Genomic DNA, 25,800 nt, shown 5'->3' on the forward strand with positions numbered 1-25,800 from the left:
GCTATTTTCACTTTATGTAAATAACTTGCCCAATGTGTGCAAAAATGTGGACACGATTATGTACGCAGACGATACGGTAATTTTTACACAAGCAAAAAGTGCTGATGATGCAGCCCATCAGCTTTCATTAGCATTAAATGACTTACAAAAATGGCTGAATGATTCATGCCTGTGCCTTAATGTTAAAAAGACTGTATCAATGTTTTTTAGTAAACCTAAAACAACCGTGGCCGCAGTAAAAGTTCGCTTGGGTGGACAAGAATTAATTCATGTTGAGGAATTTAAGTATTTGGGAGTGCTAATAGACTCGAAATTATCCTTTAAAAAACACGTTAAAAAAGTAGTGAAAACTGTAAATGTTAATATACGGAACTTTAGACATATTCGTACATCATTAACGGATACAGCAGCAATTACATTCCTGCACTCTATGATACTGGCTCATATTGAGTACTGTATCACAAGTTGGTCCTATACGAGTCATGCTGCTATTGGGCCAATTGAAGTATGCTACAAAAGAGCATTGAAAATATTAGACAAGAAACCTTCGTCATATCACCATTGTCAAATTTTAGATAAATATACGTTTTTAAATTTTGCTAATTTCAAATGATTTAAATAAGCCTGTCTAATCTACAAGGTTATACATGGTATGGCGCCTCCACCATTAAGTGATTTTATTAAACAAAAGTCTAGCAGTGTTGCCGGGTCTCGGGTGACTAGAGCCACTATGAGAGGTGATTGTAACTTGGCATTTAGGCGGACCGTCTTTTCACAGAATGTCCTGTCACACCAGGGAGTGAGCTTCTGGAATAGTATTCCACTGTCAATGAGGGAAAGCACAAGTCTTCCTACCTTTAGGAGTCATTTAAAAGTGTGGCTGAGGGACACACAAATATGTGATCATGTTTAGTTAATCATTATATATCAGATGTAAAACAGAGTTAGTGCATTACAAAAAGTGATACAATTATCAGTGTAATACGGGTTGTGCAATAAGAGTTAGTATAACATGGGTTGTGCAATAGGGGTCAGTGTAATGCGGGTGAGTGCAATATCAGGTCAGTCAGGGCATGTGCAAAATTGTGGTTTGTGCAATACAGCAGATGCCTTTGTTGTCCATTCTTGTTGTTATTGTTTGTTCTAACATGATGTGATCACTGTTCTTGTCCTTATCTGTAGTGTAGTGTATAGTGTATCTGTATGTATTTATTAATTTGTGTGTAACACCAACCTGCCAGGGGGTCTGCAGATGGAAATTAGCCTAAGGCTATAATCTGACATATTTACATTTGCGAAAATGTTCATTAATATGTACTGTCCCTTTTGTTTTTCAAATAAAAAAAATTAAAATAAAAAAATGTTACGTAATGAAATGTTGACCCAGGATAAGCTTTAGGACTGGGAAGGTTTGAGGTAGTGATGGCGAAGTGAAACTTTCTGAACCAGCAAAGCTTTCAACACAATTGTATCAGAAAAAGTTAATTTCTTAAAGCTTTTCAAATCAGAGCTCGACGAGGACCTCTGCTGGTGAAAGCGAGGGAAAGTGCTGTCTTGCTAAATGTTTCACAACTGACCAAAGCATTAATCTTAGAAGCAAAAATGTATGAATTAATCAATGGATAAATGCATAAATAAATTAATCAATATATGAAATGCATGACAACAATCTGTTCCATTGCATATACTAGTAACTCAAAACAATAAAGAAAACATTTTGTATTGTGGATGTGGACATTTTTCCTGTTTGTAAACAAATAAAACTCATGAATAGAAGTAAATAAATGCAAATGTATACACACACACACACACACACACACACACACAATTATCTTAAATCTGTAGCCTACTTCAGACCAACAATGTACTGTAGCCCAGATGGGCAAGGCTTATGGAGACTTTGTGCTTAATGAACATTAGAATTACTGGTGCTTGTGGAGGGGGTAGTGCTTAAAGTGTTTTGAACTGGGACCAGTGCAGTGCTTTGAAACAGTGGGAGTATGTAAATGACAGTGACACTGCTTTAAGAAATGCAGACACAGTGGAATGGGGAATATTTTATACTGCAACAATAATCTCTCGCATTACAACAAACAGTTCAATGCAACGCAATACACCTTAACCCTCTGGTGCTCTTAAATTTTTACATTTTTAGAAATCACTGCTTCATTGGAATGGTACAAAACTTGGTAACTTTTATGGCATTTGGAATGTGAACACAAAAAAAAATGAGGGTATGATTCGAGCAGGCTAAGTGGTCGTAAAAAAATAGTCACACTTGTGCTCTTCGGTGAAAAATGACCGACCATAGGAAATGAATGGGAAATCGACAAAAACACGTATCAATCCCCCAACCTCTCTTCGGCTTCAGTTTCTTCACTGACTGTGGGATTTCATCTTCCAGGGTTTGTTGGTGTTTAGTAGAATCCGTTCTTCTCTCTCCCTTTACAATATTTCATGTTCCACTGGCAGCCACACAAACCCCAAAGCATCACAGATCCACCGCCATGTTTAACAGTCAGCAAGATGATCTTTTCTTCACATTCTTCTCCCTTTTTCTCCAAACACACCTTTGGAGATTGTAGCCAACAAGTTGAGTTGTAACTTCATCAGACCACAGTACTTCATCCCAAAGGGACTCTGGCTTATGGAAGTGTTTTTGCAGACCTCAGACATTGGGTTTAGGACACTATCGCTCGACTGCACTGTCTCTATGTCGTGTTCAGAACACCTCACAGTTTCACATGAGAAAAGAGCAGATATTACACACTTTACACAAATATTCTCACATTACTTACAATCCCATGTGATAAATGTTAAATTTGACAGATACACTATTTTCTTGAGCTAGTATGAAAACTATATTATTTAGCGATTAAACAAAAGACTTCTAAACAAATGTGTGTATTTTTCATCTGCAGATCTTTCCAGTAAAGAAGAGCAGAAAAGGGCTCTGCTAATATTTTCTCCAGGATCTGAGCAGCTTTGACACTAGATGATGAATCCATCACCATCTGAGACCGATATGAGCTAAAACCTGCTGTGCCAAATCTAAATGAAAGCATGTGTGTATTTTGCACAGTTCTGATCACAGACCTGAAGGCTGTTTAACAGTAATCTAGCGACATCTTTACCCATGAAGCTCTTTAGAGATCAGATGCTGGACTACAGTATTACTGCTTCATGTCCACAAACACACTGGATTCATCATCAGAACCACAACAATTTATTTACACATTATACTTTATACTCTTGAAGTACATCTAACATGCAGTACCTATTTTGGTTTAAAAAAAATGTAATTGTGAAAAGTCATAGAAAATATAAATTTTGGCAAGTGTCACAAGTTCATATATTTTAGAACGATTGATCCCTCAAATCACCATCTTTATCTGCCGTCAAATCACTACAGTAAGAACTAGATTCATGTCAAATTAGCAACTCAATTTGCTACTGAGATTAAACAATGTCTTGGTATTTTGTAATTGTAATGTTATTATTAATAACTTTAAAGTTTTGACTTGGTATGAGCAAATCTTATTCGTTCATTAATTAAAATACATTATCTTAAACTCATAATGCCTTCATCACTCTAATATTTCCATTTGGTACATTTAGTTTTGTCCAGTCTTTTCTAATTTTTTTAACCATAATGGGAAGAAGAATAAAAAAGAATGATTGTATTTTAAATGTCATGTTGAATAAGAATTAGAAGAACTTTACACAGAAAATGCTGTACACAAAATAAAACATTGCTTTCCTCGTTTTGACATTTATTGTGCTTAAAAATGCACAAGTTAAGCTGTAAACATGTCGATTTTACAAGTTTTCTCGGGCTAAATTATAAATAATATTTCTCCTGAACTTTGGAATGAAAACTAGAGTCATGTCTGTGAATCATACAGAGAGGAGATACAAGAGCTGATTTTAAGACAGATATTGCAGAGCTTATGCTTTTCGATTCGAACAGCCACAATTTCATGTGTATGAACTGTGTATGAAAAGGATAAAATGAGCAAGTTTTTACATTTGTACATTGTCAGAACTGGTGCACTACTAGCCTTTCTCAACTGAACTGTGTATGAAACGGATGATATGAGCTCGAGCAGATCTGGCAACCATGATTTACTGGGAGAATGAAAGTGATTCTAGATTTCCCAACTTCCACATTTTACTCTCAGAATTACGATTCTTTTTAATCAGTAAAATAGAGCATCAAAGTGTCTAGTGATGTTTACAGCCGCTTATGCAGAGATTTGAGAATCTGTGTCTATAACCTTTGATTCTGATCAAGGAGAGTCTTCAGGTGAGACGGATAAAGCCTTACATTACCTTAAGCAACCATGAAATACTTAAAGTAACATAGTTAAAGTTCTTAATGTAATATGAAGTTATCGGTCTTATTATTCAAATCCTAATAGTCTTTGTTGGACATATGGTTTGATTATAATTGTCTGTGCAAATTAATGTCCAGTATAAAGAGCTCTGTTACAACTTGCCTCAATACCAGAATAACATCAGCTGAGGAGGGTTTTCTAGAAATAGCAAACATGGACATCAGTTTACATTGTTTGAATTTATTCTGTTAATGATTAATGATTTTAAACTGTTTAATTAAACATTTAAAGAAAATGTAAAAAATAAAACAAAAAATAGGAAACATTCTATTTTAAAGGAAATAACATACAAATATTGCATGCTATAGCCACTTTAACAATTTGTTGTTTATAAGTGCATTTATTGCAGTTTTTGTGGGTCCAGTAGAACATTGTCCAGTCATGTTCCAACCCTCTCCGTCTGCTCAGACATGATATTTCTATTGCTTATAGACATAAAATGATGCTAAAATGTTAACATGAACGGGGAAAGTGACCCGCAAACATCGTAAACAATCGTTTGGAAAAGCAGCAGGAAATTCGGTCATTTTGGGCCTCAATAATCAGAAAAACGTCCTGAATACAATTTTTTTGTGTGTGTGTGATACATCAAATTAAACTAGGTAACCTGCAAGTTTTGTCATTTTAAAATTCCTTTACATAATCCCAAATCAATTTATAAACCAGAAGTATAATGATCTTTTTGTTTTTTAAACTCAAAATTATTTTATTGTTCTGTAAATTCTTCATATTTTTACCACCAGGTTGTGAGTTTTATTCTAAAGCACCAGATGTAATATTTTACTGTATAAATTAACTGGGTGAGGATTCTCTGATGCAGGAGATCGTCTCGGTTACATATGTAACCCTCGTTCCCTGAAGGAGGGAACGGAGACGTAGTCGACGTGTCAACTGAGTGGGATCACGCTAGGGAGTCTCCACTCTCTTTGGTAACAGGCTGTCGTGAGGCCACCAAGGCGGCACGATTGAGCTGGCCGGAATTTTTAGAGTGTAATAAGCAAACTCAGAAGCTTCTGACCTAGTGGCGGGCGAGTTGTGACATGCGAGGGAAGCATATGAGCAACGGTCGCTGTACTGGGCAGTGCATCTTGCTGAGCAGCGGCATCAAGCAAGGAAACTGCTAAAACTCGAGGCAATTGAATGCCAATTCAGTGTGAGGTAAGCCCAAGTCCTCCTTACTGCATGCCCGTTATACTTGGCCCCTGAGCTAGAGTTTAATAGACACTTGTTCTAGGAGCGATTAGCCCGGAGAAACAAAAGGTCTGAACACTGCTGAGAGTTTGGCAGCATACCAGGTGTTGTTAACACATGGAGTGTGCTGCTCTGCCACGGCCACCTAGGAACTTGGTCATGAAGTCAGTGTTGAAGCGGTCATCATATGGAGGAAACCGTTTATATGCGGCTGCGTCTCACATATGCCCCAGGAGCCTCTGAAGTTTATTCAGTGGGATCCTTTCTCACCTCTAAGCATCGACCAGACACATTTCAATTGAGAAACGTGTAAAACAAGTTCACCCCCATACTGGAAAAAAGCTCCTCAGTCCGTAGACGAGTACTCCTTTCCAGTTGACCTGAACTCCAACTGGCAATGTAGCACTCGAAGGGAGGGACTTGTGCCGAGACTTCGACCCCTCAACACAAGACACAGGATGACCCCTGTTTGCGGAGGAGTGGATATCTGAAGTACGCGTCCTTCAGGCCCCACGCTGCAGACCATTCATAGGGATGGGCATTAGTAATACGTACTGTGTTGTAACTTGAACGGAGGCTTAGAAAAAGAGCCCAAATCAAGCACACAGATCCCTAATGGTCTAACTCACTATAGTTTGAGTACAATGAAGAACAGGCCTCACTTAGAAGCCTATTTTCATATCGGCTGTAGGAAAGGCTCGATCGCAACCTTTGCCAGTAGGAAGCGACGACTGCACACATGGCAACACAATTTGGAACACAGATGTGTAACAAACAGCGCTGCACATGGGCGGGTGCCGGAAGAACTGAATCGTCTAGCCGAGTCTGATGACGAAACGGCCGGGAGTCGGTCGGGAGCACCTTTCAGTGCTACAATGGACCAACACAGGGGGCCCAAGGTATCAGAGATGTACTCAGAGTGAGGCAACTGGTTAGAGACAGGGACCCAGCTCGGAAGGCCCGAAGGCGGCCCGAAGCAGGGTCTGAGTTGTAAACACCTGTCTCTAGGTAGCGGCAGAAAATGCTTGAGAAGGTGTGACCAGGTCCTCGAATGCACTCAATGCCAGCTAATGAAGCCGAGTCTGTAGGTACGGGGGAACCGCTGGATCAGCCAAGAGCACCATGTAGTGCTACAACTGAGCGAAGCAGCGGAACCACGGATACCACAGCCTTCAGGCAACAAACAGGGACCCAGCTTAAAAGGCCCGAAGGCAGCCCGAGACAGGGTCTGAGTGCGTAGTGCGACTCTTACCTTTCTCTAGATGACCTCAAAGAGTGCGTGAGAAGGCGAAACCGGGTCCTCGAACCACACCCAACTGTTGTCTAGCAAGAGGTAGCTGAAGGTTGCAAGGCTGTACAGGGTCGCACACCAACAGTCTAAACCTCTATGGACTCAGGAACAGAGGAAATTGCTCTTTCTTTGAAAATGTAGGTACCGCTGGCTCCGCTTAACGAGAGATCGTGACCATCTCCAAGAGCTCTCTACTCCATCTCCGAGCTCTTGCCACCTGGTTTGGCAGCGTCTGATACAGGCTGGGCGGCCTGAGTGAAGGCTGCTGCGGTGGCCCAGCGGGAGCTTGAGCGGTGGCAGGGGGGGCGCCCTCGGCAACGTGCAGGTGGAGGAGCTACCACCAGCGGCGGGGTGATGGCAGCAGCGGGCCGCTGGGGCAGGATATGTCGGACCTCCTCCATCTGCTCCTGAGCAGCAGAGAACTGTTGGGCGCAGTTCTCCGCCGCATCGCCCGAACAACCCAACCTGGGAAATTGGGGAGTCCAGAAACCGCACCTTGTCTGCATCCGCCATATCAACCAGGCTGAGCCAACTATGGCGCTTCACCAGGGTGGACGTCGCTAGACCGATCGCGTAGTCCGCAGCGCTTGTGCCCCGGAGAGACAAGTCAGTTGCAGTGCGGAGCTCACTCATGAGCACATGGTCTAGACTACCCTCGTGCATCTCCATGAGGGTTTTGGCCTGGTAGACCTGTAACAACGCCATGGCATGCAGAGAGGAAGCAGCTTGCCCGCAAACTCTATAAGTTCCATCCGTAAGAACAGACGAAAACTCACAGGCCTGCGAGGGGAAACGAGGCTCCCCCGAGCCAGATGCAGCGGCCACCAGACACAGGTGTGCCACGAAAGACCGCTCCACTGGAGGGACAGCCACGTAACCTCTCACTGCTCCTCCTTCAAGGGTAGTGAGGGGGGAGAAACTAACCAGATCGTTTCCAGCAGTAAAATGTGCCATCCATGATCTAGTCAGCTCTCCATGCACCTCGGGAAAGAAAGGCACTGGGGCGGCGGGCTGAGAACCAGCACGGCCCGCCCCGAGAAACCAATCATCCAACTGAGCGGGACACGGTGGAGGGTTCCACTTGAGCCTGACAGCCGCGGCGGCCTGTTTCAGCATAGCTGATAACTATGGATCCGGCTCAGGCAATTGTACTCCCTGAAGGGGACAACTCAGATGAGTCATCATCTCCAGAGCCCAGCTCACCCTCCGATGTTGCAATCAGCATCCTATCCTCCTGGGATACCTGGGAACCTCCAATGGAACCTCTGGCCCATCCATTACAGACAGGCCAGTGCGCTCAACAAAGGAATCCATTGGTATCGGTGTGATGGAATCGTGAGGAGTCCACGGGGAATGGTTACCGGGCAGAACTTCCATCACTATCCTACAATTACCCAAATCACACGGCACCCTTCGCGGACGAAGGCGAGTCTAGATCTCAACACCGAGACAGTCATGTTCCCACAATGAGAACACGAACTATCCACAAAAGCTGCTTCAGCATGCTGTGATGCACGTGATGCACGTGATGCAACAATTGTGACCGTCACAGGGGGACAGGGAACAACCGCATCCAGAAACGCACGGGCGGAATGACATCTTGAAAAAGACGCAAACATTTACATTTACATTTACATTTATTCATTTAGCTGACGCTTTTTATCCAAAGCGACTTACAATTGCTATATATGTCAGAGGTCGCACGCCTCTGGAGCAACTAGGGGTTAAGTGTCTTGCTCAGGGACACATTGGTGTCTCACAGTGGATTCGAACCCGAGTCTCTCACACCAAAGGCATGTGTCTTATCCACTGCGCCACTACCACCCCGGTAGTGGCGGGGCAACTTCCCGAGGCAAACGCAACCGTGTTGCTCTTTCAGGAAATAAATGCTCTGACCAGTGTTGGAGCACACAGGGGAATAACACTGACAGGGATGGTGCACCCTTTACCAGTGAAGCACTCACTCTCTTCGCCCTCAACCGGCCGTCAGACAAACTAACACAAACAGAGATTTGCTTTGCTGTTAAAACAGCAGTTGAGAGCTTAGAAAGCTTGCCATCACCGCTGTCACGTGCTGTAAACACCAGCACCGGGAAAGACTTCCTGAAGAAGCACCGACACACTCGCTCATTGGAATACAACACACTCTTCAGAGACATCGACATGAAGACCGATTGGCTCCGAAGCGAAAGACAACTGGTGCATGCATCCACTTCCGTATTTATACCCGCGCTGCGGGGTGGGGGCGTGTGATGCGATTCACGCACGCCAATGTCCATTGGCTCGTTTTTACAATACTCGAAGATGACAGGCTCCCTAGTGTGATCCCAATCAGTCGACACGTCGACTACGATTATCTGACATCTGGAAAAACCAAACTCTCTTCCTCACAGTGGTCAGCTCTGGTTTATGTGTTGCTGACACCAGAGCAGAAGATGGATGTTTTTGATCTAAAACAGTTTATTGGAGCACAGAATACAGCAGATGAAGTTCTTCAGAAGCTTCTGCCTGTGGTTAAAGAATCCAGATCAGTTCAGTAAGTCACACTGACAACAATCATTACACTGATAAAAGATGATCACATTTATGAGTTTAGCAGGTGCTTTCGTACCTAAGCAATACTGTAAAATGAGAAATTCATATATATCATATCATTTATATCAGTGTTTCCTGAACTGAGAGACTGAATAATGTCATTGTTCTCTACAGGTTGAATGATTGTGGTGTTACAGATGAAGGTTGTGCTGCTCTGACTTCAGCTCTGAGATCAAACCCCTCACACATGAGAAAACTGGATCTGTCATGGAATAAAGTAGGAGATTTTGGAGTCAAGCAGCTTTCTGATCTACTGAAGGATCCTCACTGTAAACTGGAAAAACTATGGTAAGATTTAAAAAAAGTCTCAACGTTGTCTGTTTTTCTTCTGTGGTGAATAATGAATTATATATAAAAATAATCTATACAAAAAAGTTTATAATTAAGTAAAGGGTGTTTAATCTTCATTAGATTCTTTCTAAAGCTTCCGAGGCAATTTTACTTTTGATAGTTTTGGATAGTTATAAACTTGACTGGATGATGTGAAGTGGTGACAATTGCTTTCATATACAAATCTGTTGAGGAGAAAAGAAAGGAGAAATTCATATACATCATATCATTTATATCAGTGATTCCTGAACTGAGAGACTGAAGAGTATCATTGTTCTCTACAGGTTGAGGGATTGTGGTGTTACAGATGAAGGTTGTGCTGCTCTGACTTCAGCTCTGAGATCAAACCCCTCACACCTGAGAGAACTGGATCTGTCATGGAATAAAGTAGGAGACTCAGGAGTCAAGCAGGTCTCGGATCTACTGAAGGACCCTCAATGTAAACTGGAGAAACTGTGGTAAGATTTTATAAAAGTCTCAACGTTGTCTGTTTTTCTCCTGTGGTAAATAATGAATGATATACAAAAATAATATATACAAAATAAGTTTACAATCAAGTAATTAAAAAGGATGTTTAATCTTCATTAGATTCTTTCTAAAGTTTCTGAGGTCATTTTACTTTTGATAGTTTTTGATAGTTATAAACATGATTGGATGATGTGAAGAGGTGACAACTGCTATTTGTCATATACAGATCTGTTGAGGCGAAAGGAAATTCATATATATCATATCATTTATATCAGTGTTTCCTGAACTGAGAGCCTGAAGAGTGTCATTGTTCTCTACAGGTTGAGTAACTGTGGTGTTACAGATGAAGGTTGTGCTGCTCTGGCTTCAGCTCTGAGATCAAACCCCTCACACCTGAGAGAACTGCATCTGACTGAAAATAAAATAGACTCAGGAGTGAAGCTACTGCAAACCCTACTCCACTCTCCACATTATAAACTGAAGACACTTGAGTGAGTGGTGATTATTAAAACTGTTCATATTTTAATTGCAAGTTAATGTTTCTTCTTAGTTTATTTTCCTTGTGATGGTGAATTGCCCACTATAAACATGTTTAATAAGTGTTTGATTCATTATTTTTTACAATAGTTCATGGTAACAATTAAGTATCTTCAAGTTTCTTTTTATTTCAAAACAATTCAATATTTTGCTTTTATCATTGTCTTTATATCCCTAAATGATGTATTTTGACAGAATGTCAATTGCAGTAGAAGACAAAGCTAAACTGACCCAATGACATAGAAATAGGACAGTCATACAGGATTATAGATAAGGGTCAAGGGTCATAATTCATGGTGACTTAGAAGCAAAATCAAAATCTGAAATTTTTAAAAACAGCTTTAACAATCATGTATCACAGTGTTATATTATAATCTCTCATTTAATCATCTAAGTAGTTTCTTTTAGTGGATAATGCAATAATGTCGCACACATTTTACTGTCTGTGTTTTACTTACAGGTTTGAGATGTTAGTCAGGGCTTCTCTGTTTCATAAACTGTTCGTTCGTTGGCCAGAGGAGAACTGAGCGACTGAGTCTGGTTTCTGCCAAGGTTTTCTTCTCCATCCTGTCACTGATGGAGTTTGAGTTCCTGCCACTGTCGCCTCTGGCTTTCTTAGTTGGAGACACTTAATATTCAACAATATTATTGATCTGCCTGCTTTGGCACCATTTTATGAGAACTGAACTGATCTGGACGATGACATCACTGTTTTCTCCAGAGCGGCTGCATAAAAATTACAACAGAAATGAATCAACACTGAACTTACTTAAGCTGGACTCTATTTTCTTCTAGATCTGCGGTACAGCTGAAACAAACTTTGTTTTTCTCAGCTTTTTCTCAAAATGTTACTGTTTTTATGAAACTTAACCACATTCAAGTGTTGATAAAAGAAAGAAAAGCATGAATCTTGAATAAAACTTTTTTTTTTTTAAGGCAGAGGGTCTGCTCTTTCTTTTGATATATTTTATATTCAGATATTCATACAATAAAATATTATGGGATGATGAAAGTTTTGTGAAAATGATCAAAAACACTGGCAAGGAAATAGTTAATCTTTCAGTCGTGACGTTCAACTGATTCAAATAAAATCTGCTGAAGTTTCAGTGTCTGTATGAAGGAACAGCTGTGTGTGTAAGAACATGTCTGTCAGTGTCTGTAATTCAGCTTCCTTCAGTTTGGAATTCAAATTATAATTCTGTATATAATAATTCCAGTCAGATAACAAAACGATTCATGCAATCAAGACATTTCCACTATAAACACACTGATGTATGCTGAACAAACCCACTGTGACAGAAACAACATCCCAGATCATACCTTTCAGTTGTTAAATCTGATTTGAGAAGAATGACTGATCAGACCAGAAACTGCGCCGACTGATTTTAGAACAAATTTCAGATTCTTTAACTTTTGAATATGTTTTAAGTATAGATATTTTATACTTTTGGTATTTATAGAAGGGTATATCATGTTGTGATTGATTGTGTATTTTAAAGCACTTTGGTTCAAATCCTGTTGTTTTTAAAAGTGCTCTATAAATAATAGAGTTGAGATCTCTTCTGAAACTCTAGATTACTTTTCAATCTTTCAGATCCACGGAGCCCAAAAATATGATCTTCCTCCTGCGGTAACTATATATTTTCATGTATAAAGACCAAATTAATGTGAAAAAATTATATTATAAATATGTGTATAATATAATTTGGAAATGATTTAGTTTCTATTATGTTACATCATTGCATTATTTGACTGTAATGTTAATGTTAAGGTCAGGTCAGGTTAGGTTATACCTGCCACCGGTAACCATGTAACCCGGTGCCACCTGCCTCATGCAGAGAAGGTAAACTGTCAAAAACCTCCGCTGTCTTGCAGCCACATCTCTTTTGGGAAAAGGCTTCAGGAGAAAACCTTGAGGAAAAATCTGGAAATGGAGTCTCATAGTCAGCGTGTGGCTGCATGCAACCTCGCTCTGGCAACTCCTGGGACGGCGCTGGTCCCAAACTGTATTGGCCCTGCCGCTCCATTGGATCAATCAGCGCCGTGGAGAAGGGGGGACCTGCTACTTGGGCAACAGCTGGACTTCCATATTACCCTGCCCTGGCTTGCGCCCTGGAGAGGACACTCCAGCTTCGCTTCACAGCTTCGAAACAACACGGGAAGCAGCAGTCTACCGGTAATAAAAAAGACCATAAGACAGTTGCAGCTCATACAGAACGCTGCGCCGGGATTCTGAGCAGAACCAGAAAATATGAACATATCACACCAGTCCTCAGGTCTTTACATTGGCTCCCAGTTAGATTTAGGATTGATTTTAAAGTATTATTACTGGTATATAAATCATTCAATGGCCTAGAACCTCAGTACATTGCAGATATGCTCACTTAATATAAACCCAACAGATCACTCAGATTATTAGGATCATATCAGCTAGAAATACCAAGGGTTCACTCTAAGCATTGCGAGTCCGCTTTTAGCTATTATGCCAGCCACAGCTGGAACCAGCTTCCAGAGGAGATCAGATGTGCTCCTACAGTAGTCACTTTCAAATCCAGACTCAAAACACATATGTTTAGCTGTGCATTTACTGAATGAGCACTGTGCCGCTGTTCGTCCAACTGTTTGTACTGTACTGTATTTTATTTTATTTTTTTAAACTGTTTTAATTATTCTTATTTCTTTTAATTATTTGAATTTCTTCTATGTAAAGCACTTTGAATTGCCATTGTGTATGAAATGTGCTATATAAATAAACTTGCCTTGCCTTGCCTTATAAGCTACAATGCTCGATTGGCGTAAAGTGTAGCGCCAAGGATTGCTTCCAACGGTGGGAGAGATCTTCGCATCTCATTGGACAGCTACCGCCCGCCTTAAGTTGAGCATTCCCCAGCCAGTAAGGTGCTGTCCCACCACGGTCTGCCTTCCTCATTGGGTGCATGGGGATAAGGAAATCTGACAAGCAGACCGCAATTTCTGCACCAAGCAATAACACACCAATAAAAAACAACAAGAAGAGACCAGCTCTTAATCTGGGATGCTGGAACGTCCGCACCATGACAACTGGGCTTGATACATCCTGAACATCAGTGACGTAAGAAAGACAGCGGTCATTAACAACGAGCTACTGAGACTGAAGGTAGATATAGCCGCACTGCAAGAAACACGCCTGGCTGAATCGGGATCTTTGAAGAAGGATTACACCTTCTTCTGGCAAGGAAAGAGCGCTGAGGACCACAGAGAGCACGGAGTAGGGTTTGCAGTGAGGAACACCTTGCTGGAGATGGTTGAACCAGGTGACAAGGGATCAAATCACCAACTAACTCTCTGCCTCGATACCTTTAAGGGGCCAGTTACACTAATCAGCGCCTAAGCCCCAACCTTGACCTCCACACCTGAGGCAAAAGACGAGTTCTACACCAACCTGAATGACGCCATCAAGAACATCCACAGCAGCGAACACCTCGTCCTTCTTGGCAACCTCAACGCCAGAGTAGGTGCAGAACACAACTCTTGGCCTTCCTGCTTGGGTTCCTTTGGAGTTGGCAAGATAAACGAGAACGGGCAGCGCCTGTTGGAGCTTTGCTCTGATCATGACCTCTGCATGACCAACTCCTATTTCCAGACGAAGCCACAACACTGAGTGTCATGGCGCCACCCTCGATCCAAGCACTGGCACCAGCTCAACATGGTCATCGTCAGACATACAAGCCTCAAGTATGTGCTTCTCGCCCACTCATACCACAGTGCTGACAGCGACTCCGATCACTCACTGGTATGCTGCAAGATCAAGCTGCTACCAAAGAAACTCCGCCGCTGCAAATAAGAAGGGAAGCCACGCATTGACACGACTAAGATGCAACATCCAGAGAAGCTCGAGGAATTCACAAAGTCTCTTGAGGATGCTCTGTCTGTAGGCTACCCATGTAACACCACTTCCGCGTCGTGGAACCACCTACGTGAGGCAATTCAGAAATCAGCTTTGCACTGCCTGCTCAAGAAACAGCTAAATACAGGTGAGGAGAAGATCTTGAAACAAGCAGAAGAGAGGAGAGCCAGGTGGAAGGCATGCGCACACGGACAGCCACCCACGACCAACTACATCTGTTATCTATTTTAATAAACTTATTTTAGTCAAATTTATTAATCTATTATTTATTTACGTCATTAAAAAAAAAAAAATCTAATTATAATAATATTTTATTTAATCAACTTTTAAATCAGTTATTTATTATAATCAGGTTTTATTTATTTCAAAGGTCAAATATTTTACTTTTTAATTAAAGTTTTATTTATTTAAATCAAGTCTTAGTTATTTATTTTAATCAATTATATTATTTATTTAAATATTAAATTAAATTAAAATATAATTATTATTTAATATTTTTTAATCACTTTTTATTTATTTTAATAATTTTGTTTATTTACATTCAATGTATCAATTAATAGTATACATTTTTAAATCTATTTAATTTATTAATTCGCTATTAATTTAAATGAATTGGTATTTATTTATTGAAATATTTTTATTTAAAGTTCCTATTACGTTACATCATTGCATCTTTTCTGTACTGTACTGTACTGTTAGATTTATTATTTATTTAAATCAGATTATATTTTTTAAATAATATTCTTTTTTTTTTTTTTAAATAAACTAATAAAAAAAAACACTTTGATTTAAATTATATTCAATTAAAATAAGTTTTTCCCCAAAGTTTTCCCCCGGACTCCAAGCACTCACTTGTGGCCCCTGAGGGCCCATAGTTTCTAAACCCCTGCTCTAGAGGAGACACAACTGGTGAAAACTTTCTGTTTTAATCTCATTGCTGCTGTGAAGAAACAGATATCAGAGAGATCTGGTGTGATTTTTCGCTGCCTCATGTATGTTTGTGCTTGTGAAGTTTAGAGGTGATGCTTCAGGTTAGTTTGTGTTCTTACAGTCACACTTTCAATGCTCTGAACGATACGAAACATCTCTCAAGAGTCTGAAACTCAGCGTTTAAGTGTGTGAGAGAGACAGAAAGCAGAAGTGACATATCTCCTCCGATCACACAGTTTCCTCTCACAGTTACACAGCGGAAGACACCACTTCCTCACACAAACTCGACTCACACACACTCCTCCGACTGCCCGACGCAGGTAAACACACACTGTATGTCTGCGTCCATCCGTCCTCTGGTGCGGGATGGAGGCGTTCAGCTCCAAGGACATGGCCATGAAGGCCCAGAAGAAGATCCTCAGTCACATGGCCAGCAAGTCCATGGCTCACATGTTCATCGACGACAACAGCAGCGAGGTTCTGGACGAGCTGTACCGCGTCTCCAAAGAGCACACGGGGAACCGCGCCGAGGCCCAGAAGGTGGTGAAGAACATGATCAAGATCGCCGTGAAGGTGGGAGTTCTGTTCCGACACGAGAAGTTCAGCGCGGATGAGCTGAGTCTGGCGCAGGACTTCAGGAAGAAGCTGCATCACGGAGCCATGACGGCCATCAGCTTCCAGGAGGTGCAGTATTTACACATTAATAATGTTTGCATGATTATCTGTGAATTATGATTCATTAGTGCTCTTAAGTTAAGCATCACTAGTGCTACTACTGCTAGTGATGTGCTGAAACCTCTTAAAGTTCAGCGTGTGCGCCGTCATTTCACACCAGACAGGAAGCGACTGATTAGAACACACTAGCAACCACACAGAACACCCTAGCAACCACACGGAACACCCTAGCAACTCTTTAATGCAGGATGCATTCTGATTGGCTGTCAATGTTTTTATCATTCATCTTAGAGTTAGAATGTTTCTGTGTGAACGGGCCTAATCTTATTTTGACATGTTTGAAAACTGAAATATGTGGAGAAATTTACGAATAAAGTGAAAATGTTTCTTTTCTAACGGCCGGTTCACACTAAGGACGATGACTGTAACAAAGATATCGTTTTACACACATAGCAGAGATTACGTCACAACTATAACGATACATACATTATATGATCACTCTATCAGACAGGAAACGACTGCTTAGAACACCCTAGCAACCACACAGAAAACCCTAGCAACTGTTTAATGCAGGATGCATTCTGATTGGCTGTCAATGTTTTTAACATTCATCTCAAAGTTAGAATGTTTCTGTGTAAACGGGCCTTTAATCTTATTTTGACATGTTTGAAAACTGAAATATGTGGAGAAATCTATAAAGTGAAAAATGTGCCTCCAAGGACGACAACTGTAACAATAAAGATATCTTTTACATACATAGCAGAGATTATGTCACAGCTATAACGATAACAACACAGAGTAATCACTTTTTAGAGCCATTTTATTCCCAGATAAACAATAAAAACACTGACAGCCAATCAGAATCTGACAGACTTTAACAATCTTGAGTATTTAAAGAGACAGACGATAAAACTGCAGCGCGAGCTTATAATAAACAGAGTATCGTGTGTTGATGTGGACGCTGATATAGTTATCGTACTTGGTGTGAACGGTCTTAACTTTGGATAAAAATGTCTGAATGTAAATATCAGGCATGAAAACAGGTCAGGGGTAAAAAAGGTGAGAAGGATGCGGCAGCAAAAAATCCAATCCAATCAACTTATAATATATATATAGTGCTTTTTAATGTTAAATTCATCAATCTGGTGAAAATTAAACAAAGAAAAATGATTTTAGTTACAGTGTCTGTCTACATTACTACTACATAATAATAGTTATAATATTAATCCCATGATAGTAATAGCCATATATTGTAAAACAAATGCACTGAAAAATAAAGGAAACTTTCATAATTAGTTTTGTACTAATTTCTATACTTGTAAGAGTATATTTCTATACTTCACAAGGTGTGATTGGGCTAGCCCAGTGTCAATCAAGAAAATAACCAAATGGGCCGCTGATCTACGTGTTTCATGGGGTGTCCGAAAAAACAACAACTAACGCGGACTTTTTATTGACCAATGCATTACACACTAATTACGCACTAACCCAGCGCCGCCAATTAAGCAAAACAAAACGAATGGGCCGCCGATGTACGAGTTTTATGGGCCGTTAAGACAAAAAACGAAACAAAAAAGTATGAGATGTATCGGCCCAAAAAGCACGTCGGCCTACGCGGGAATCTCCCGGTAGTCCCAATGGCATTAGCCTACATGCCTGGACGTCACACAAAACAAAATCCTACCTGTAGCCTTTCACCATCCACTTATTTAGCTGCTGTTGCATCAATTGACATGCCATCTCCTTTCCTCTCTTTCTTTTTCTATGTTTAGCCCCCGACAGCTTTTTTGCATTATCCATCTTTTTCGACGGCAACTCACTAACGTACTCGTTCCTGCTCGCTCAGCGCTCACGGCGCCCGCGCCCGCTCGCGATATTATCCCGCCAAATTAAAAATAATGACATTGGCAACATCGCTGTCTGTATCTGACAGGACAGTTAACATTGTAAGCTAACTTACCTCAGGCTTGCTTTCCGACGTGCGGTTCTTTGCTCGGCAGTGTGTCATCAGACTCGCGGTGTTAAAGGGATACTTTACCGTTTTTTCATATTAAACTATGTTATTCCCTTAACTAAGACGAGTTGATACATACCTCTCTCGTCTCAGTGCGTGCACTAAATCCCTCTGTCTTGCGGCGAAACTTTGTTAGCCCAGTTCATTTAATATGGGCCAAGCAGAGAAGCTACCAAACACCTCCACGTTTTCCCTATTTAAATACAGTTACTCGCGAAGTCTAACTCGACCTAGGACGGTGACACAAAACAAAACGTTGCGCTTTTCTAAGCGTGTAAAATGGATAACTATTTTGTATGGCGGAATACCATAGCAAGTGCTTGTAAGCACTTCGACTTGGCGCAGTAATATCTTCACTAGAGGGAGCGGGGGCCGGTGAGAGGATTTTTCCACGAGTGAAGATATTACTGCGCCAAGTCGAAGTGCTTACAAGCACTTGCTATGGTATTCCGCCATACAAAATAGTTATCCATTTTACACGCTTAGAAAAGCGCAACGTTTTGTTTTGTGTCACCGTTCTAGGTCGAGTTACACTTCGCGAGTAACTGTATTTAAATAGGGAAAACGTGGAGGTGTTTGGTAGCTTCTCTGCTTGGCCCATATTAAATGAACTGGGCTAACAAAGTTTCGCCGCAAGACAGAGGGATTTAGTGCACGCACTGAGACGAGAGAGGTATGTATCAACTCGTCTTAGTTAAGGGAATAACATAGTTTAATATGAAAAAACGGTAAAGTATCCCTTTAAAGACTTTGAAAACAATTCTGCCCTACTCTGACTCGGATTGGCTGTCAGGTTTCGGCATTAGGAATGATGATTGGTTTTTTAAAGCTGCTAAGTTTATGGTAACTATAGAGATATAGCGGGTAAATGCTGGCCACGACCAACCCCCCATCATAAATATTTTCTCATCGGATCTGCACAAATCACATAGGTGACCCATTTTGGTTTTAAAACGGCGAATTTCGCCGAAAGGTGAGGAGTTTTCATGCCTGAAATATAAAACTATGGCAAACAAAATTAACCTGTTAATTTTGCTATTAATTTATTGCATTTGAACATATTTAATTTGTTTCATTTGAACATTTAAAGCAATTACAGTTTTTCTCAGTCGCTTTGGTGCATTTCTCACATCATTATTTACATTTGCACAACAGTTAATGCAGTACTCAAAACAACAGTACAAACTGCAAAACCTAGTTGATAACCTGCAAAAGCGTGTCACTTGCTCAAAATGGAGATAGCTCATTCCTCAAAAGCAAGTTTTCATGTCAATGAAAGTGTCAGTGTCATCAAGATGAAAAGTCCTGACACCATTGTTTATGAACAAGATAGTCAAATGGCTTTGTCATGTTTTCATTATGACAGTTTACTCTGTAAATGTTTTCCAATGCAAAAAAGTCAGATCTTGGTGACACTACCTGAGAATGCTCAAGACAGCACTATATACTATTTGCACAGCCATTTGAAAAATACAGTAAAGTTACACATTACTGTATTTAGTGAGGTAACTGAGTACAAGACACTGAATATGTATGTTTCACATTTTTACTGCATATGCTCTTTGCAATTCTAATTTGTTCACAGCATTGTGCAAAAGAAAAAATACACCCTTATTTACAACAAACATAAACTCCCTTTGGGTAGAGCTGTGCACAACTGGAAACAATATTGCAATATTGGAACTGAACATACAACATACATAGTACTGTAATCATTCATGCACATCCAGGCGTTCCTCTCTGTCTGGCCACATTATGGGAAGAGCTCCAGCCAGACGGGATTTAAACTTTGTCACCTGACCTAATACCAGCTGTAAACAGGCCAATGTTCACTCACCCAAAACATGCACACAGAAATCCACACTGAGTTCTCTTTCACGCTTGAACAGACAGAAACACACATTGTAACTAAACCGTAGCCAAGGCGGTATCTAGTGTATATATCTATACCCGCCCGCGCCCTCAGATCATTTGGACGCGGCTGTGTTCAAGAGGTAACAACAATATAAATACTGTTCGTTTTCTCACACAAACCGCTCATTTCGTGTCTTAGGTCATCAATGTGTACTTACGATGGGGAATTGTTTAATTTGGACGATGGGGAATTGTTTAATTTGGACTCTGTGCTTGCTCTTTGAGACAGTGACCATAGACCTGCATTATTTGACTGACAGACAAGAACGGTTTGACCTAAAAATATCAAAATTGAAACTACTACGGAAAAAAAGACACCTACATCTTGGATGCCCTTGAGGTAAGCTAAAACATACCAAAATTTTATTTCAAAGTGAACTATCCCTTTAATATTAATCAAACAACATACTACTTAAAAAGAGGTGCAAATATTTAAAAATATACCGTCTTTATGTTGTTTCTACATTTCAGTGTGAAATTATACAACATTTTTTATGTTAGGTGCAATTAATCATGATTAACTCTTTCCCCGCCAGCGTTTATTAAAAAAAGTTGTCAGCCACCGCCAGCATTTATGATCATTTTCACAAAACTTTCACGGCTCCCAGAATATTTTGTTGTATGAATTTCTGAACATGCAATATATCAAAAGAACAGACTCTCTGATTTAAACAAAATTATTCTAGCTTCATGCATTCTTTTTTTATCAACACCTGAATGTGGGTAAGTTTCGCAAAAAAGCAACATTTTAAACAAATGTTTTTAAACAAATGTAGCGTTCTCGGGAGCTGAGTCTGCGCAGTGGCGTTCTCGGGAGCTGAGTCTGCGCAGTAGCGATCGCGGGAGCTGAGTCTGCGCAGTACCGATCGCGGGAGCTGAGTCTGCGCAGTGGCGTTCTCGGGAGCTGAGTCTGCGCAGTAGCGATCGCGGGAGCTGAGTCTGCGCAGTAGCGATCGCGGGAGCTGAGTCTGCGCAGTAGCGATCGCGGGAGCTGAGTCTGCGCAGTAGCGATCGCGGGAGCTGAGTCTGCACAGTGGCGTTCTCGGGAGCTGAGTCTGCGCAGTAGCGATCGCGGGAGCTGAGTCTGCGCAGTACCGATCGCGGGAGCTGAGTCTGCGCAGTGGCGTTCTCGGGAGCTGAGTCTGCGCAGTAGCGATCGCGGGAGCTGAGTCTGCGCAGTAGCGATCGCGGGAGCTGAGGCTGCGCAGTAGCGATCGCGGGAGCTGAGTCTGCGCAGTAGCGATCGCGGGAGCTGAGGCTGTGCAGTAACGATCGCGGGACCTGAGTGGGACCTGCAGACTCAGCTCCTAAGATCGCTACTGCACAGACTCAGCTCCCGAGATGTCAGCGCCATATCGGGACACTGGCGGCTTCACTTCTCACCAATGGAAGAGAACAAAGGGGCGTTGTCCATCTTTTTTTACAGTCTATGATCAGGAGATTCAGTACTCTTTCAGAAGATGTGTAATAGCGCCCCCTACCGTATAACAGTGGAAACACGGAAAGCCGGAAAATTCTGTCAATGTGAGGGAAAGAGTTATTTACAGAATAATGTGTTATTACTGTTTTTAATCGACTGAAAGCAGTAGTGAAACTGAGTGTGTGCGTCTGTCTCCGTCAGGTGGAGTTCACGTTCGATAAGAGCGTCATGATGGAGCTGCTGACGGACTGTCGGGATTTAATGCTGAAGCTGGTGGAGAAACACCTGACGCCTAAGTCTCTGGATCGCATCAGGCACGTGTTCAACCATTACGCGGACCCGGATCTGCTCACACACCTGTACGACCCGCAGGGGACGCTGTCGAGCAACCTGAGCAAGATCTGCAGCGGCCTGAACCGCATGATCGAGGAGGGAAAGCTCTGAACACACTCGGACCCACGGACTCAGAGACACACTCGCGTCTGATTGGCTGATTCTCACTAGAACATCATCCAAGGGGTCAAAGAGAGATTTAAAGGGACAGTTCACCCAAAAATTACTTTCTTCTGTGGAACACTAACGAAATGTTGTTTGGTTCCCAATTTGTCGTCATCTTTTGTGTTTCACAGAAGACAGACAGATCTCTTTGAGAAATTAAAAAAATATAGCTTTTTAATACAAGATTTTGTTTCTGCATTTTAACATGATTTCCGTCCATCGATCTTTACAACTAAAACCACAGAGAACTTGAGCAACACTGGATTTTTGTACAGTTGTATGTACCAGTAAAATAATCCACTTCTGTTTCTCTTTTCATGTTTCACTGTATTTTGTTCAACAGTATTACAGTTATGAACTTAGTGGATCTGATTTAAATTTAATAATAAAGTGTTGTTTTTTTTTTGTTTCAAATATTCCTCTTTTGAAAACTTCTTAGTTCTGAGATGTTTTTTATGAGCTGGTCTGTCTCTCCTCACTTCTGTAATTTAACTGTTGCTACAAGGAGATTTTGGATCTATGAAGTCCATGAGATCTGACTGTGGTTTCAGTTTCAGAAACACTGGTCATTATTCAACAATACTCTAAATACACTGTATGATAGTTTAAGGATCACAAATATTAAGAATGCACAATTTGTGGGTTTGTTTTCTGATGTAGATTAAATCTAGAGAAGGACTAGTGCACTAGTGTAAACCATGTTTGCAACCCATTTTACTTCTGTGTTTTTACAAGAAAAAATGTCAAACAAGACTTAAATTTAGCTGGAAATTCTATTGAGAGTGAATTTATTTTAGAATGAATTTCACTAACAGCTTTATGCATTTTTACTACAATCACACTCTGCAATTTTTTTAGCATTTTCCAATTCTCACTATTAACTCGCAGCTTATTATCATGCATATTACTAGGATATTGGCTGTTTATTAGTACTTAGAAGCACATATTAATGCCTCATTCTGCATGATCATATTCTACCTCCCATAATCTAAACATAACAACTACTAGTCATCGTTAATAGTGAGAATTGGACCCTAATCTAAAGTGTGACCAAAAAATTATTAAATCAAGATACATTTACTTTGAGAAGGAAAACTAATATTATTACGACTTGGAAAAAACATTTCAAAATGACTTGAGTTTGTACTTAAAACAACAAATATGTGCCAGTGAGGTCAGAAAAATAAACTTTCCTTTCGAGTACATATTTTCTAACTCCATTGGCAGGTAGGCTATTTCTTTTATTCTTAAGCAAAAACTCAGTTCATTTTGATACATTTTCAACCATACTTAATATCTATAAAGAAAGTAAAGTATCATCTTGATTTTCGAATGTTTAGATATTTGTTCTGGAAAACAAGACAAAAGTAAAAAAAAAAAAAAAAGACTTTTTTTTTTTTGCAGTGCATATTTGGATCGCAAAATAAACAAAGAAAAGAGGGAAACACTCTGTATTGCTCTGCTTTTATTGCATTTTTTTAAACACCTAGAAAAATACAAAAAACAAGACCTCAGAAAATAAGAACATTGCGAGCCGGTGCTGGTGATGCGTTACAGTCCTCAGATCATGAACCGACTGATGAATCCTGTCCTCCATCAGCGTTTAGAGTCACTTAGAGTCGCTCAGAATCACTCACTCAGAGTCGCTCACTTAGAGTCGCTCAGAATCACTCACTCAGAGTCGCTCACTCAGAGTCACTCACTCAGAGTCACTCACTCAGAGTCACTCGAGCAAGGAATCTTTGAATCTCTGAATGTGATTCAGCTGAAGTCTTTAACACTGTACAGTCACATGAGTCTGGAGAATCGTCCTCAAGCACAGAGTCAGAGTCAGTGAAGTGCACTGATCCACTAGGTGGCGACGACGGGCTGTTTGACGACGGCTTTGGGCCGCCCGCTCTTGTTCACAGCCGCGGGTGAATCGATGACGTCACTGGATCCACCGAAGCTCCCGGAAGCGTTGGGAAAGCCGTGCGCCGCGATGTACTTCTGGTACGCCTCGCGGACGATGCGGAAGGCTCTGGCGTTGGCGTACGGGATGTCGGTCACGGGGTCGCGATACAGCGCAGGATTATGGGTAACAGGACACACCTCCTGGACGGGCTGCGGCGGGATGGAGCGAGCCGACTCAGGGAAGGCGGAGCTAAACGCATCATCGTCGCTGAAGGTGATGTAAGTGCGCGAGCACAGAGACCCCGCCCCCTGCACGGAGGAAGAGGAAGTGGGCGTGGCCTGGGGCGTGTCCTGGTCCAGCCTATAACAGGAGAGAGGCTTATTCAGAAGCAGTGCTGTTATCGTTAGATTTAATATTGTGTAAATAAAACTATGTATTTATAAAAAAAAAAATTGTAATATTTTGTAATGTAATAGAAATATTAGATGAAATGTTGCATTCACAACAAAATGAATTAAGTTTAAGCTGACATACCAAAATTGCTAACAGAAATCTATTTAGAGATATTTATAAAAAAATTAAATAACAAAAGCACATAACAAAATTACTAAAATTAAAATAAAAACTGAAAATATAAAAATAACAGCTAATTCAAAATATTTATAAAAGCTATGATTTATTAATAATAATAAACTATCACTGATAGGAAGCAGTAAACATATGTATGCAGTATTTTTGCTGTGCGAGTGTTTCAATTATCGTTATTAATCGTTCATTTAGTGTGCTTGTTTATTTAGCTACTCATATTTAATAATTTACAATTTTATCAGGGGTAATGATGCGTGCAAAATCTAAATCTGTCTATCATTTGCAGCAATTGTTGATAAAGGAGTTTTTTGCACAATATTGGGAATATTTCCACTGTAACCCCTGAAGGCGAGTCGTGAAGGCGAGTCGTGAAGGTGAGTCGTGAAGGCGAGTCGTGAAGGCGAGTCGTGCGTCAAGGCGAGTCGTGAAGGCGAAGGCGAGTCGTGAAGGCGAGTCGTGAAGGCGAGTCGTGCGTGAAGGCGAGTCGTGAAGGCGAAGGCGAGTCATGAAGGCGAAGGCGAGTCGTGAAGGCGAGTCGTGCGTGAAGGCGAGTCGTGAAGGCGAAGGCGAGTCATGAAGGCGAGTCGTGAAGGCGAGTCATGAAGGCGAGTCGTGAAGGCGAGTCGTGAAGGCGAAGGCGAGTCGTGAAGGCGAGTCGTGAAGGCGAAGGCGAGTCGTGAAGGCGAGTCAGTGGAGGCGAGTCGTGAAGGCGAGTCGTGAAGGCGAGTCAGTGGAGGCGAGTCGTGAAGGCGAAGGCGAGTCCTGAAGGCGAGTCGTGAAGGCGAGTCGTGAAGGCGAGTCGTGAAGGCGAGTCAGTGGAGGCGAGTCGTGAAGGCGAAGGCGAGTCCTGAAGGCGAGTCGTGAAGGCGAGTCGTGAAGGCGAGTCAGTGGAGGCGAGTCGTGAAGGCGAGTCAGTGGAGGCGAGTCGTGAAGGCGAGTCGTGAAGGCGAGTCGTGAAGGCGAGTCAGTGGAGGCGAGTCGTGAAGGCGAAGGCGAGTCGTGAAGGCGAGTCAGTGGAGGCGAGTCGTGAAGGCGAGTCGTGAAGGCGAGTCAGTGAAGGCGAGTCGTGAAGGCGAGTCATGAAGGCGAGTCAGTGGAGGCGAGTCGTGAAGGCGAGTCGTGAAGGCGAGTCAGTGAAGGCGAGTTGTGAAGGCGAGTTGTGAAGGCGAGTC

General features: G+C 41.4%; 4 protein-coding genes across 4 annotated transcripts in view; 2 read left to right on the forward strand and 2 right to left on the reverse strand.

Annotated features, from left to right (window-relative positions):
- The window catches only part of LOC309511370 (uncharacterized protein), a 220,937-nt gene extending 212,434 nt beyond the window's left edge, over positions 1–8,503 (reverse strand). The window contains exon 1 of the mRNA XM_082186568.1: positions 4,551–8,503. Coding sequence (XP_082042694.1) covers positions 6,982–7,995 — 1,014 coding nt within the window. The 5' untranslated portion in view covers positions 7,996–8,503 and the 3' untranslated portion in view covers positions 4,551–6,981. The remainder of the gene's footprint in view (positions 1–4,550) is intronic.
- LOC309511315 (uncharacterized protein) overlaps positions 1–11,744 on the forward strand; it is a 224,296-nt gene extending 212,552 nt beyond the window's left edge. The window contains exons 21-24 of the mRNA XM_082186420.1: positions 9,589–9,762; positions 10,089–10,262; positions 10,593–10,763; positions 11,270–11,744. Of these exons, the coding sequence (XP_082042546.1) occupies positions 9,589–9,762; positions 10,089–10,262; positions 10,593–10,763; positions 11,270–11,336 (586 nt within the window). The 3' untranslated portion in view covers positions 11,337–11,744. The remainder of the gene's footprint in view (positions 1–9,588; positions 9,763–10,088; positions 10,263–10,592; positions 10,764–11,269) is intronic.
- Positions 11,745–15,707: 3,963 nt separating this feature from the next.
- tnfaip8l2a (tumor necrosis factor, alpha-induced protein 8-like 2a) lies at positions 15,708–22,560 on the forward strand. The gene is made up of 2 exons (XM_082186646.1): positions 15,708–16,309; positions 21,850–22,560. Exons 1-2 carry the CDS (start codon positions 15,992–15,994, stop codon positions 22,090–22,092), a joined length of 561 nt encoding a protein of 186 aa, XP_082042772.1. The 5' UTR covers positions 15,708–15,991; the 3' UTR covers positions 22,093–22,560.
- Positions 22,561–23,596: 1,036 nt separating this feature from the next.
- The window catches only part of vps72a (vacuolar protein sorting 72 homolog a), a 9,610-nt gene continuing 7,406 nt past the window's right edge, over positions 23,597–25,800 (reverse strand). Inside the window, exon 6 of the mRNA XM_082186562.1 lies at positions 23,597–24,400. Within this exon, the coding sequence (XP_082042688.1) occupies positions 23,998–24,400 (403 nt within the window). The 3' untranslated portion in view covers positions 23,597–23,997. The remainder of the gene's footprint in view (positions 24,401–25,800) is intronic.

The sequence above is a fragment of the Leuciscus leuciscus genome (assembly GCF_965113295.1).
Source record: "Leuciscus leuciscus genome assembly, chromosome: 12".
NCBI classification, from domain to species: domain Eukaryota; kingdom Metazoa; phylum Chordata; class Actinopteri; order Cypriniformes; family Leuciscidae; genus Leuciscus; species Leuciscus leuciscus.